Source organism: Eurytemora carolleeae, unplaced genomic scaffold (genome assembly GCF_000591075.1).
Source record: "Eurytemora carolleeae unplaced genomic scaffold, Eaff_2.0 scaffold1220, whole genome shotgun sequence".
In the NCBI taxonomy this organism is placed as follows: domain Eukaryota; kingdom Metazoa; phylum Arthropoda; class Copepoda; order Calanoida; family Temoridae; genus Eurytemora; species Eurytemora carolleeae.
The window spans coordinates 120,631-135,857 of NW_019397753.1; the positions used below are offsets into that span (position 1 = coordinate 120,631).

General features: G+C 30.2%; 2 protein-coding genes across 2 annotated transcripts in view; one reads left to right on the top strand and one right to left on the bottom strand.

Annotated features, from left to right (window-relative positions):
- The window catches only part of LOC111715776 (acyl-coenzyme A thioesterase 13), a 4,910-nt gene extending 3,369 nt beyond the window's left edge, over positions 1-1,541 (bottom strand). Inside the window, exons 1-3 of the mRNA XM_023491143.1 lie at positions 1,439-1,541; positions 1,015-1,090; positions 550-595 (exon numbers count right to left, since the gene is read on the bottom strand). Of these exons, the coding sequence (XP_023346911.1) occupies positions 550-595; positions 1,015-1,090; positions 1,439-1,480 (164 nt within the window). The 5' untranslated portion in view covers positions 1,481-1,541. The remainder of the gene's footprint in view (positions 1-549; positions 596-1,014; positions 1,091-1,438) is intronic.
- Positions 1,542-8,326: 6,785 nt separating this feature from the next.
- LOC111715781 (uncharacterized) lies at positions 8,327-12,358 on the top strand. Its single transcript, XM_023491149.1, has 4 exons — positions 8,327-8,452; positions 9,344-9,474; positions 11,274-11,314; positions 12,231-12,358. The coding sequence occupies exons 1-4, from the start codon at positions 8,375-8,377 to the stop codon at positions 12,302-12,304; spliced, it is 324 nt and encodes a 107-aa protein (XP_023346917.1). The 5' UTR covers positions 8,327-8,374; the 3' UTR covers positions 12,305-12,358.
- Positions 12,359-15,227: the final 2,869 nt, after the last annotated feature.

Genomic DNA, 15,227 nt, shown 5'->3' on the forward strand with positions numbered 1-15,227 from the left:
TCTTAAAAATATTTTTTTGGGGGGGGGGAGGGGGATGATGAACAACCTGTAATAAAAAAGGCTGTCAGGACTCTTGCTAATGATAGTATTGACAATTTGTTTTGCAAATCTAGGGCTGTTTTCTTTCCGTACGCAAATGAACAAGTAAACAACTTGAAGTTATTTCCCTAACCGGTCAAAAATCATCCTTGCATTTATGTTTATGCAAAAAACCGTATAAACAATTATTTTTCGGGGCAAGATTTTTTTTTTAAATACTAGAAGACAGGAAATTATGCGAATTCAATGAATGATTTCTGAATAAAAAGAGTACACGACCAGTGCTTTGGATTCAACTTATATCAACTAAAAACAAATTTACCAAAAAAAAAACTATGATCTTCAATTATTTTAATATAAACTTGATTTACCAATCATTGATAAGAAAAATTTGATACTTTTTTGCATCAAGAATTTTTTCACGATGTTCTGGTTGAAAGTTTGTCACCTGGATCCGGATCCCAGGGGCTAAAATAATCCGAATCCTAAGCACTGTTATTAATTTAGTACCTGTTGGTGTGGGGTTTGTCAACAACCAAGCTAAGAGTACAGGATCCTAAATAAATCACAATCAATAAATCAATCAATCAATGAAGCAATGAAGCAATCAATGAATGATTATCAGACATGATTTTGTCGCTTTGGGGGTAAAATTTTAAAATAGAACATCAAAAGACGAATTGATTCACCCTTTTCGACACTTTCTTCCAAAAAACCATTTATTTCCCCATATTCAGCAAATACATACAGAACTAACATTTGGGGAAAATTATATCCAAAAGGGGGCGGGGAAAATGAAAAATTGGACAACGAAAAGCAAGTTTTTTTTTATCTATTTTGATACTTTTTACCCAACAAACATTTGTTTTCACTGACAATAGTTTATTTCCCCAATTCAGCGAATAAAACCCCGTTGTGATTCAGGCAAACATACATAACTTCTGGGAGAAATGATTTTCTAAAGGGATGGAATACCTGGGCCTCCTGCAACAACTTTACAAACACCAAGAGCTCTGTCTAACCCTTCCCCTTCTCCTAATCCTTTCAAAACCTACAATTTTAATTTAAGTATTGTTAACTGCTGACTGTAATATCATTTTTTAAGCGATTGCTTAGAATCCATTCTAATAATTTTCTAGAGAACGATTTTTGAACTCTTGGCACCACTGCTGAACATGGTGAAAGTTGGACATTAATCCTTAAAGAAATGAAAATATCGTGGATCCGCAATCTTTTATAGTGCGGATTCAGAAAGATTCGGATTCTAAGCACTGTAAAGCATTTAGCCTTTTAAAACAATATGTTCCTCTACATTCAAAATAATATTTTCTCCATTACTACAAAATTATTAATAATTTGTTACATAAGACAACTAAATAAAGCGTATGTCTATATACACCTGATGTAATAAGGTTTTAACTCTAGACCCAGAACCCGCCATTCTACCTGAAGCAAAAATTCATATTTTGGTAATTTCCTAGAGAACGAACTTTGTACTTGGTCAAAGTTAGAAATGTGTAATAATGATTTTACTGAAAAACAAATGGTCGTATTCCCTAAATGTGCAGAAAACCCNTGAGTGCAGAAGAAATGTGCAAGCAAAAATCGTATACTAGGACAGAGCCCAGAAGTAGTCCTAACCTAACCTTACCCTGAAATAATACAGAATAGATATTTTTTGTTGAAAATAGTTGAAATTTAGATCATGTCAATAAATCGTATACAGTGGACCCGAGAACACCATTTTCCTCGTAAATACAACATGGTGCAATAGCAATACATCACTTAACTTTTTAGTTTAGAGTAAACAAAATAAACATAATTTTAATCAAATAAAAATAAAATCAGGAAATTTTACATTAGAATATAATCAATATAGTTAGATAACATGATATGTCAAGGTTTGAAGTTTTAGCGTCACTTGGATTGGACATCAAGAAAATTGCGTTCTTGAACTTTTGTTTTTGTGTCTCGTTGCAAGCGCAAAGTGGTCATTAATGCCGCAATTCATTTTACCTCGAGAATTACGAACTTTTAGAAAATTATTGAGGATTCGTACTTTATTCAAAAATGCAGTTATTTGTACATAAAGAATAGTTTTACAGAATTACATGGCATTGTATTAGGATGTTTTATAATCATATTTTTAAATATGGAAAATGTGAAAATAGTTTAATCGTCTTTTATTAAAATACGCCAAAGTCGTCTTTTATTTACAAAAAATTGGGAAATTCGCCAAAATTGGGAAAATACATATGTTACATGCAGGAAAAAAGAGAAGGGGTCGTACACTGGCAAGGGAAAATTATAGGAAGAGAAAGCTGGGAAAGAAAAGGGAGGGTATGGAAGGAAAGGTGAAATTAGGAAGGGAAAGGAGAAAGGTAATTGGAGGGAATGGGCGAATTATTTAGGAATCTAGGGGTTAGGTAGGGAGGGGAAGGTATGGTATAGGGAAGGTTAGGAGGAGAATTTAGAAAGGTTATATCATGTACAGGGGAGAGGAGGAAGGGGAAAGCTTTCTTATCTCTGTTTAACAAATTTCCTTACAAATAATCACAACTATCCCCCACTTAATTATTCATTGTCTTGTTCGACCAATAATTACAAAATGCATTTCAAACGCACAAAGAGGTTATTGCGCTCTGTGCAAACCTTCAGAATGGAGAAGGAAAAAAAAAAAATAGAATTTAAAGAAAACTAAAAGCTCTTGATAGAGGAACATGGGAGAGGAAAGAAAGAAAATAATTAGAGAAACCATGCAAGATAAACTAAGAAAGTGGGTAGGGTAGAGAGGAGAGAGAAGGCTAGGATTGATCAAAAAGTAAAATAGAAAAGAGTTCAGCACTATACAGCCTCGACGTTTGTATTAAGGACACATTTGATGGAGAGAGAAGAGGACCGGAGAATTGGGGAGAGGGAGGACTAGGGAGGGTTTAGGAGGGCTGGGGAGGATTTTGGAGGGCTGAGGTGGGTTTAGGAGATTTTTTTAACTAAACTATTTTAATCAACCAAAATTTAATTCTAAACCGTTCAATTTATTAATAAAAACAAAACAAAAAATTAAAAAATTTAAAATCCCTGAAAATTTTGAAAATGTCCTCTAGTGGGAATAATGATATTTTCAACATTTCTCAAATTTTTAAGATTTGAGAAAGCGTGGGCGTAGATGTGTATCAGTCTTTCAAAGCTCGCGAAATCAAGCGATTTAAAGTTTTAATATTCTGAAAATATTTTAGAGAAACACCTTCAAACTTTGAAAACAACGTTTTTTTCAACTTTTTGGACAATATTAAGAGATGGTGTGCTCGCAAAAAAAGGGGGTATAGGCTGATATAGAATTAAATTCGATATTGATTGCTACTAATCTCAGGTCCGTAGCCAGGATATTTGCAGGGCAAGAAGGCGAAATTTTTTTTTTTTTTTAAACAATTGGTTTGTTTTTACAGAGGTATATGGTTGTTTTTATTACATTGTCAATGCACAGTGCACATTATAAAGACTAACCTTTTAACAAGTGTATTTGAGCTCTCAATTGGGTTACATTTTAGTGTCTGAAATTTTCAGTTTACATATACATATAGTTATCAATTATTACTTTGACTTTGCAATATGATAATTGTAAAAATTTCTTTTATATGGGACATGGGGGGGGTGCAAATTCGTTATTGCCCCCCCTTTCATTAGGAAGGGAGGTGCTCCTGTCCCCCTGCATCCCCCCCTGGCTACGGGCCTGACTAATCCTACTTCTATCTGCTGCATCTTTAAAAGGGGAAATTTCTGGAAAGTGAACACGTCTTAAACCCGAAAACGTAGCGTTCATATAAACTCACAGAGTTGAATTATTCAACTCAGATTGTAAATAATTCAATAAAATTTAAAACTAATCATTTAGATATTACAACCTATAAATGACGAATTCAATTCGATGCATTCGTATACAGTTAATTTTTTTTATTTTATATAGTCCGAGTATTACTTTTGAAAATATTCGTTCCTTAAATTTCGAGGATTTTGATAACGAAGACAATGTTATCATATTTTCCTGGAATTTTCGAAAATCCTGCGCCAACCATGAAAAGAAGTTTTCAACAAAATTTTAAATAAATTTTTTTTTTAAGTTATTTGCCATTCATGGCGATTTTTAATAATATTCTTTAAATCTGAAAGTCTAAAACTTCTTTTACTCGGGCCGAGTAAAAGAAGAAACTCGGGCCTCGGGGGGCTTTAATTCCAAGGCATAGTCCTTTGGAAGAAGACCTTCTGTAGCTTTAGCTTTTATCCCTTTTTTTGGGACACCCTGTATAATTATGAATTACTCTCTTTCTTGATATAAGGTTTCTCATCGCGTCCTCATGAAATTTTAAAAATATTTTTGTGCATATATATTTATATATATTTGATGTTAATATTGTCTAATGTCAATATTTAAAACTATCATTCTGATATTTTAGGAAAGAGGGTTGTAATTAGCAATATATGAAATTAATGTTCTTGGCAATTAATTATTTGCCTCCAATTCTTATTTTCAAATCCCCATATCTTTGCAACTTGATCATTTAATCATTTGAAATTTAAAACTTCAACTTTTTGATCTATTGATGTATCGAAATATAAGGTTGCAAAGATATCAGGAATTTAAAAATAGGTTCCGCCAAGTCTTGACATAGTTTTACCGCTCAAAAATTCAAAATCAATCGAAAAAAGGTGTAAAATATTGTTTATATTTCAATACTTTCTTCGCTCAAATATACATTTATTTGTTTATATGTTGCACAAACGACTGGACCAAATTGGGTGGAATTTATTGAGGTTATTCATGGGTATCCTGGGCGTAACATAGGCTAAAAAATCGATTTTTTTCTTCAAAAATCGGAATTTGTATTTCAATTTCGGAAATTTTTTTCTTCTAAATTCGATTTATTCTCCCTTCTTTTTAAATTTATGCGGACATATAGTCAAAAAAAGTATAAAATAAAAATTTAAGAAAAATCTTCATTTACCGGGTAAAAATGTGCTTCAAAAGTTAATGCTTATTGACTTTTAACCAGGACTCATGAGCTTTATTTTCTAGCAATAAAATCTGCAGCTTTTAGACCAAAATGGTGAAAGAAATTCTAACATTTAATTTGTCTCGGTCTAATTCCTCCCAGTCCTGGGGGTTCAGGTAATTAATCATTCTTTTATAAAAAGCTGGTTTTTGGTATGCAACAATTTTCATTTAATCCCACCGGGATATTTTCATTGAAAGATACTTTGAAAATCTACAAAGGCAAAAAAAAATCCGCAAAATCCGCAAGCCCTCAGGTTTATCATTGAATCCCATCTTTAAAAAGGAATGTCATTTACTCTCAGACAAATTAGAATCAATGGAAATTTAAACCCCCCGCCCTCGAGGGATTCAATTATAAACCCGAGGGCGTAGCCCAAGGGTTTATCATTGAATGTCTCGAGGGGGTTTAAATTTCCATTGATTCTAATTTGTCTAAGAGTAAATGATACATTTATTTAATAAATATTATTAATATAATTTTTAAATAATATTTTGTAGTCACCGCGAGGACGGTCTCTAATGAAACAAGGAATAACGATCCAGTAACGATCGATATTTTATCTTTGTTTATTAAATTAACATTTTAATATTTAAGAATAATTAGTAAAAATCATTATTTTTTTCTCTTACTTCATTCATTTTCTATTTTGTTATTAAATTAGACAAAAAATTAAATGATTCAATCTGTTACCTATGTCACTTAAGTTTAAAAACGTATTTAATTCACAAATATAAAGATTGTAAATCAAACATAGAACCCTTTTTAACAAAAGTTTTAAATATGTCTATCGAATCTAATTGATAGTAAAATTTATTTAGATAATAACAATTTTATAAAACTGATAATTTGTTTTTTTACATAAATGTTTATATAATAATAAGAACAATTCATTATTATCATTCTTTCGATGGCTTCGAAGTTCTATGTTAAACTGTATATTATTGTTTAGGTTAGGAGGAGGGGTAGATAGAGGACGTGTACTGCAAGTTGAAAAGGTAAACAATTGTCTCGTTGAAGAGAAAATGAAAAAAATGTGAAAGCTGTACACTTCCATACAGTAAAAGCTGTAAACTTTTATGTAGTAAAAATTGTACACAACCCTGCAGTACAATGTACAGTGAACTCCTGTAAAAACTGTACACTGCACGGCACAGCTGTAAAAATGGTACATTGCACTGCAGCACAGGTCTTGGGATTTCCACCTTTTAAATTGACGAATATATTTAAAATTCTGTAGAGTAAAAAAAGTAGATGTTAGTTCCACATTTATTGAAGATATATTTCAGTCTGGGTTGACCCTCGTCAGTTTTGAAATTGTTTCTGTCACAAAGATTAAAAACAAACTGATTTACTGGAGATATAGTATACTAAGAGATTTTTACAGATTCGAATTTAATGACTTTTCAACAAAATTGTGTAAATATGTAATACCAATTTTATAGATAAAATTAAGGTAGATCACATTTTGGAAAGTTCAAGAAGTACAGCCTTTGGCATTCATTGATTACATCAAAATCAAAGGCGTCTCCCAAATCCCATATTCATTGGGACACCTTGTGAAAAGAGTGGAAAACGACAGTACCTTTAATAAACAATAACTTTTTTGACTTTCTGATTAACATTTTTAGATGAACCTTTTTAAAACCTTTTCAGAACATTTTTAGATATTTAGAATATTTTAAGAACGTTTTTAGACAAACCTTTTAAGAACATTTTTAGAACATTTTTAGATAAACCTTTTTAGAGCATTTTAAGAACATTTTTAGATAAATCTTTTAAAAACATTTTTAGAGCATTTTTAGATAAACCTTTTTAGCATATTTTAAGAACGTTTTTAGACACACCTTTTTAAAACATTTTTAGAACATGTTTAGATAAACCTTTTTAGAACATTTTTAGAACATGTTTAGATAAATCTTTTTAGAACATATTTAAAACGTTTTTAGACAAACCTTTTTAGAACATTTTTAGAACATGTTTAGATAAACCTTTTAAGAACATTTTTAGAACATTTTTAGATAAATCTTTTTAGAACATATTTAAAACGTTTTTAGACAAACCTTTTTAGAACATTTTTAGAACATGTTTAGATAAACCTTTTAAGAACATTTTTAGAACATTTTTAGATAAATCTTTTTAGAACATATTTAAAACGTTTTTAGACAAACCTTTTTAAAACATTTTTAGAACATTTTTACATAAACTTTTTTTAAATTCTGTAGATTATGAATATAAGATAAATAGAATAAATCTACGTCAGAAGAAAAATCTAAGATTTATAAATTGCTTGTTTATCCAATTATAAGACGTACACAAAAAAAGTTATAAGATACAAAATTTTTTTCCTACAAATAAATCAGACTCAGGAAATTTTGCGAACTCATTACGCTTTACACCCCTGCTTATGTGCCAATCTTTTCATCGTAAATTTTCCATTTTCTATGAATTCATTAAATTCTATATTCTATGATGTCTATTAATGTTTGGCTTGGGTGCCTGTTTGTTTGTATAGTTGTATAGTCTCGACAAACTTAAATCCTAAATTGTATAATCTCTTAAAGACTTAAATCCTAAATTGTATATAGTCTCTTAAAGACTTAAATCCTAAATCGTATAGTATACTAAAGACTTAAATCCTAAGTTGTATAGTCTCTTACAGACTTAAATCCTATGTTGTTTGGTCTCTTAAAGACTTAAATCCTAATTTGTATAGTCTATGAAAGACTTAAATCCTAAATTACATAGTCTCTGAAAAACTTAAATCATAAATTGTATAGTCTCATAAAGACTTAAATTCTAAATTGTATAGTCTCTGAAAGACTTAAATCCTAAATTTTATAGTCTCTTAAAGAAAACACAATTTTAAAAATGCATAAGAACAGAGGCGTACACATGAATTTGTTTATAGGGCGTGGGATTAAACATTTATAACATATTCACAAAAAAGGGAGGGGNGGTAGAAAGATAGAGAGGTAGAAAGGTAGAAATGTAACATCATTTCATAAATGAGGCCTCTATGCGTTCCTCCCAGTGGGGGCATCCGTAGGGGGGTACGTGCACCCCCTACGCCCCTGAAAGGAATCCATGGGTAACCCGGAAGTTACATAGGCTAAAAATTTTGATATTTTTTTCAAGAGGGAAATTTAAAAATATCAATTTTTTATTTCCACGGGCAACGTGGGGCACATCAGCTAGTTGTTTATTTCAAGATTATAATAATTTTCATTCTTAGAGGTGATCATATTGTACCAAGCTTCAAAGAGGCCTTCCCGTCCCAGAAAACAATGGATGAAAATGATGAAGAGAAAAAAATGAAAAAGAAATCAACTTCCTACTTTATGAAATCACTGGAGGAGGGAAAGGTATTATTAATTGAATGTTAAAAAATTTAAAATGCTTGTGTGCAAAACCGTTTGGAAACAAAGTTAACTAAAAATCAAATTATGAGCAAAAATCACTCATCAGCATATACTTTTATATATTATTCATTTTTCTCTTACATCAGTTACAAGCCTATAACATGATAACAGGATCACCTGAAAATAGTAGTTTTTCTGATCTTTCGGATGTTTTCAACTGATCTATAAAATGATGTATATAAGTAAAAATGTGTATCCAATTATTATCAGGACACTGTCGTTTTTTTTAGCTCTAGCTCTAGTTAATTAATGTAATTTTTATTTTTTTTCAATAGCTATTTAATCAATGTACCTTATTTTATTTTGACATAAGACAATTTTTCTAATCTATATAATAAAACTCTTCGCTTTTATACATTAACATATCTATAGAACATTTTCTTTTGTTTATTCGATTATTGCTGGGTCAATTTTTACATATTTTTAAAATCTAAATATTAGTATTATTGGATTGGTATTGTCAATCTGAATATTAGTATTATTGGATAGGTATTGTCAATCTAAATATTAGTATTATTGGATAGGTATTGTCAATCTAAATATTAGTATTATTGGATAGGTATTGTCAATCTAAATATNTTTAGTTATTAGAAGAAAATAAAACACGACCATAATCGTATTTTTCTCCGGTCCCCACATTGTGAACAGTTATCCTTATTTACATAATCAAACTAAATATATGTAGAGATGTATTGAGAAAAGAAGTATTCAACACATGATCAGAATTTTTGTTGTATCAACATGTATGCAAATATATATACATACACATATATATATATGTATAAGATATATATATGATAAATATATGTATATATATATATATATTATCTGCAGGGTGTGAGGGGAGTAGCTAGTGGATTCTCTACTGTTGGTAAACCTAAGATGGCGCAGAAGCAGTACAATTCCCCTCTACAGATGTACTCGGACGAGGCTATCGACGAAATTATGAGAGAAGGAACACTTAAGTAAGTTCTGAGAATATGTTATTAAGGGATTGACTAGGAGACATGGTATTTGAGCTGATGAGAGTCAGGGGCGTATTCCGGGAGGGGAGGCTATGGGGGCTAAGTCCCCCCTGGACCTGTGTAATCTATTGATTTCAGGGGGTTTTCAGGCCCAACGAGTGCTGAGCCCCCCTGGAAAGAAAAAAAATGTAAGCCCCCCCCCTGGAAAAATTCCTGAATACGCCCCTGATAAGAGTGCATTATTATTGAGAAAAAGTTCAGGATTCATTTGACACTAATTTAAGATACTTTACGGTGTATAATTGCTGAGTAAAAGCGCAAAATCGATTTTTAAAATTCCCAGAATTCCCGTTTTGTGTCAGGTTACATTTAAAACTATTCAAGAATTTTTGTTACATTTTTATTGTTATTATTTAATAATATTGAATATTTTGTTAAAAACCCGATTTTTAAATGTATCCTCCAAAATGGACACTTCATTATGGAGGGAATTCTGATGGTTGAATTTGCACTCTTACTCAGCAATTATAAACCGTAAAATCTTCTTATTGGTATCAAGGGTGTAATGCAAGGAAAGTTAATTGCGGTCGTGTATACTCTGCGTACATATTGAAACCAGTTCTCTTTGGGCGGAATTTGTAAACAAGAATAGATGCATCAGTGTTCGTTTAGTATCCGAGGAGGTTAAAAGCATTAAATTTGATATTTTTGATAATTCACATAATAGTTTCCTATGATCAGAATAGTTCATTGATTTTTTTATGTGAAAGATGGATCCCATGTCTTGTGTTTACATTACCGCTCAGAGACAGTACACTGCAGTACAAAAGATGCGTACACTTCTGAAATAACTTTCCTTGCATTACATCCTTGATTGGTATCAAATGAATCCTAAAATATGTTTTTAATAACACTACACTCTCACCTTAACTACAATGTATAACATGTCATTCCAATTAAAGGGAGTGTTTAGAAAACTTTATAAAGGTATATTAATTATTCTGGCACTACTTTAATGTCTATACGAAGGATTTGAGTCTTTGCCAGACTCTGATTTTTAAATCCCCATATCTTTGCAACCCAATGTCGTAGACCTTAGATATTTCAAACTATGGCTTCTGTTAGATTAGTTTAAAATATCAAAGGTTTGCATAAAGAAAAATTCCAGGGTTTAAGACTTGATTTCGGGGTCCGTTAAAGAACCGTTTTTTACTTGTTGTCTTTTTGTTTAAATAGGATAAACATGAATTTAAAACAGAAAAATTAGCTTTTTTGCGAGCAATCCCTTTAAACAAGTTCTTCGAAACTGTTTTTAATCAATATTCAATTTTATGTTTTTCTTCAAAAACATATTTTTCTATTTACATTTACAGATTTATTCTACAATTTTTAATCAAATACAAAATGACAGTTTAATATCTTAATTTCAATTCATAATTCACATTCTTAAAGAATAACACTAATGACTTTTTTCCGGGTTCCTCAGTTATAATCTATTGAAATCCTAACCGGCCATAGCCATATTCCACAACATTTTGTCACGCCGACCCGATCGTTGGAGCCGTTTCAGCATTTACTGAAGAAAAACAATATTTTCCACACAACCACAATTCTGTATTTACGATATTAAGAATTTACAAGTCACCATTTCTTTGTGATGAAATAATTTTTTTAACAATTTTTTTTATTTTTTATTTTTATAAAATAGAATGAAACGAGGAATAGTTAATAATTTCAAATGTCATCTGTTTTCTCCATTCTCCATCTGTGTAATAAAATTCTAGATTTATTGTTTTTAGTGGGAAACCGTTTGATATGAACAATCTAATGAACCCATCAGGTAGGTTAATATGAACATTATAATGAACCAAACTATTAGTCTAACGTGAACAGTCTAATGAACCCAACTATTAGTCTAACTTGAACTATTAGTTAAGTATGAACAATCTAATGAACCCAATTATTAGTTTAATATGAACAGTCGAATGAACCCAATTATTAGTTTAATATGAACAGTCTAATGAACCCGACTATTAGTTTAATATGAACAATCTAATGAATCCAATTATTAGTTTAATATGAACAATCTAATGAACCCAATTATTAGTTTAATATCAACAGTCTAATGAACCCGACTATTAGTTTAATATGAACAATCTAATGAACCCAATTATTAGTTTAATATGAACAATATAATGAACCCGACTATTAGTTTAGTATGAACAATCTAATGAACCTAACTATTAGTCTAACCTGAACTTTCTAATGAACCCAACTATTAGTTAAATATATAAGGTCTAATGAACCCAATTATTAGTTTAGTATGAACAGTCTAATGAACCCAACTATTAGTTAAGTATGAAAAATCTAATGAACCCAACTATTAGTTTAATATGAACAGTCTAATGAACCCAACTATTAGTAATCTAATGATCACAACTATTAGATGAACAATCTTATAAGTTTTTTTTGAAATTTTAGATATCTGTCTAATTTTGGTCGATACAATATCTCAAAAGTCAAGCGCCAATGTCCGATGTAGCTTTTGTATTAATTGTATAACAAAACTTAATTTTTTCATTTTTGAGAAAATATGACGCACACGCTTATTGATTCTAAAATAAAATACATTCTTTATTTAAAAAAGTATATACTAATACTTTCATAATGAAGCTGTATTGGAAAGATTTTCATTCCATATTATTATTTTGTTCAGATTTAATTTTAGTGCAATTGATGAACTTTAATTGATTCAGGAGCTGAATTCTCGCAGTCAGATTCTCTTGTCCTCTCTCTTATAAACGAACAGGAGGGCGGAAGGAAAGTGTAAAGCAAATGTATTGTCAGTATGGAAAGAATTTTAAAGAAAAAATATAATCTTAAAATAAAAATGTTCCCAATTACTTCTTAAAAATGAAAGTTCAAAACAATTTGTATTTCTTAATGCTTTCATTTATTTGATTTTACGAAAACAAATGTTCATCTCGATATCCGATGTGAGTACTTTTTGGATTTTAGGACCAATTCTTGATCCTTAAATATATTAGGGATCTCAGATCCAAAATATTAGGTCAATATCTCTATAATTTATGACTTAGAAATACTTTTTTTTATGATCAAAAATAGATTTGGCTAGATTTTAAGTTATGGCTTTATAATATATTTGGGATCTCAGATACAAAATATTAGGTCAATATCTCTATTATTTATGACTTAGAAATGTGTCTTAGAAGCCTATATCTCTGAAAGTAATAGATATCAAAGAAATAATTTAGGACAATGTTTCTATAGATAGTAGTGAGCTATAACCAAATTTCAGCCAAATCTAAAATTTTTGTCAAAAAAATCTCAAGAAAACCAAAGGCAATTAATTGCCTACTATACTTTTTTTTATGATCAAAAATAGATTTGGCTAGATTTTAAGTTATGGCTTTATAATATATTAGATATCTCAGATCCAAAATATTAGGTCAATATCTCTATTATTTATGACTTAGAAATGTGTCTTAGAAATACTTTTTTTTATGATCAAAAATAGATTTGGCTAGATTTTAAGTTATGGCTTTATAATATATTAGGGATCTCAGATCCAAAATATTAGGTCAATATATCTATTATTTATGACTTAGAAATGTGTCTTAGAAGCCTTTTTCCTGAAAGTAATAGATATCAAAGAAATAATTTAGGACAATGTTTCTATATATAGTAGTGAGCTATAACCAAATTTTAGCCAAATCTAAAATATTATATTAATCTTTAGATGAACAAAATCAGGAGCTCAAGCATTGATTTCTATATCCACAATTTTTCCAAATGATTGTAAATAAAAGAGTATTTTTAAAAACGTCATAGTTAAATAAAATCTGATAAAAGTCAAAAGAAAATAACAGAAAAAATACAATTTCATTTATCTTCTATTTTTGGGAGAAATCGGAAATAAATTTACTAAAGATTTCACCAATAATTGCTTTCGAAAAAAATAAACACCCACTCTGATATTGAAAATGTCCTAAACTATTCTGAAACTGCCAATACCGTAGAAATATAAAACTAAAGTTAAATCTAAATTTCATTCATTCTTTTTCTAAGTTTTCGTTGAAATTTTGCAAACTTTTCTAAGAATAGTTTTCAAGTTTAAAGGGAGTGTTCGCGAAAAATGACAGGTGGTATAGGCTTACGGCGAAAAATAAGTACTTTCGATTGCTACTAATCTTACTTCAATCTGTTGGGTCTATAAGAAGAAAATTGTTAAAAACGACTCATACCGAAGAACGTAGGGTCCATACAAATTCAGAAAGATGCAACATTCGACTCGGATCGTAAAAAATCAATTTAATTCCAAACAAATCATTTAGATATTACAAACAATTGACATCGATAATTTTTCGATGGATTCGTATATAGTTGATATTTCATAATATTTTTTATTTTTTATGATCTGAGAGTTACTTTTGAAAACATTTATTCCTGTTTCGAGGATTTTTGGTAATGAAGCGACTTTCATAATTTCCTGGAATGTTCAAAAATCGAGCTCATTAAAAAAATTAAAATTATTATGAAATATTAACTAAATACGAATGCGTCGAAAAACAATCGATGACTATTGTTTGTAAATTATTGATTATTTTACGATCCGAGTTGAATGTTGTAACTTTCCAAATTTTTATGGACGATACGTTATTCGGTATGAGTCGTTTTTAACAATTTTCTCCTTATAGACGCAACAGAGAGAAGTAAGACTATTATAGCAATCAAAAGCGCTTATTTTTCAACGTAAGCCTATACCCCCTTTCATTTTTCGCGAGCACTCGCTTTAAACCTAGATCTCCCGCATATTTGAAATGAGGTTTTTTGTAATTCAAGTATTCAGAACTAGCTTGAGAACCCAGCGTTGCCAGGGTATGATAGTTCTTCTCGCCGTTTACCTGCACTTGGTTGTAATTTATAATTTTTGCTATTTTTCACTATAAATGTCGACCCACTGAAGATAAAATCCCATTTTTGACGAAAATGTTGATATTGACGTCTAACTTTGTGACACCCTGTGTCTATTAAAACTTTTTGGTTCCGATAATTTCTCAAATACATTAGGTCAGACTAGTTTAAATAATGTTTATATAGGCCCCACTGTACTCCCTATCATAACTCTCTCACAGCTAATCCATAATCATAATTGAAAGACAGGTCCAAAATATAGGAAATTTTGTTCATCAGTACCGAAAATATAGGAAATATTGTACAGTAGTTCCGAAAATATAGGAAATATTGTAAACCATTTCAAAAAATATAGGAAATATTTTTCCGAAAACGTCGATATTGACATCTGTCCACAGCTCCAAATGTAAATAACAAATGAAGAAAAAAATTAGATGTCCCATATACACATTTTGGGTCAAGTGTAGACGATGTTCAAATTTGATTAAATTCTGAGGGAAAAATATGCTCTTGCCCATAATTTGTTTAGAACTTTCCCGTGATTCTCCCGAGTTCCTCAATTTAAGCAAAAAAATCATTGTCAAGAGGTTCCTGAGTTATGATCGGACAATAAAAAAACAGATAAACAGACATATGTTATAAATTCAATAAAATGTTAATTGTTTAAACATCTAGCTCTTTTGTGCAAAGAAAATACAAAATCTGGAATTCTGTTTTGCAATAAAATAAGTTTGATTTTATAACGGGAAATTTAAGAACACAAATTCAAAACTGCATCCAAGGGTTTCCAATTTCAACTGGCTTTTCTTCTCAAAATG

What these genes read in the sequence shown, in the direction of transcription:
- LOC111715781 (XM_023491149.1), top strand. Translation starts at nt 8,375, where the DNA reads ATGGATGAAAATGATGAAGAGAAAAAAATGAAAAAGAAATCAACTTCC. An exon ending in ATGAGAGAAGGAACACTTAA is followed by an intron (nt 9,475 to 11,273) that starts GTAAGTTCTGAG and finishes TATTGTTTTTAG; the next exon opens with TGGGAAACCGTTTGATATGA. An exon ending in CAATCTAATGAACCCATCAG is followed by an intron (nt 11,315 to 12,230) that starts GTAGGTTAATAT and finishes TAATTGATTCAG; the next exon opens with GAGCTGAATTCTCGCAGTCA.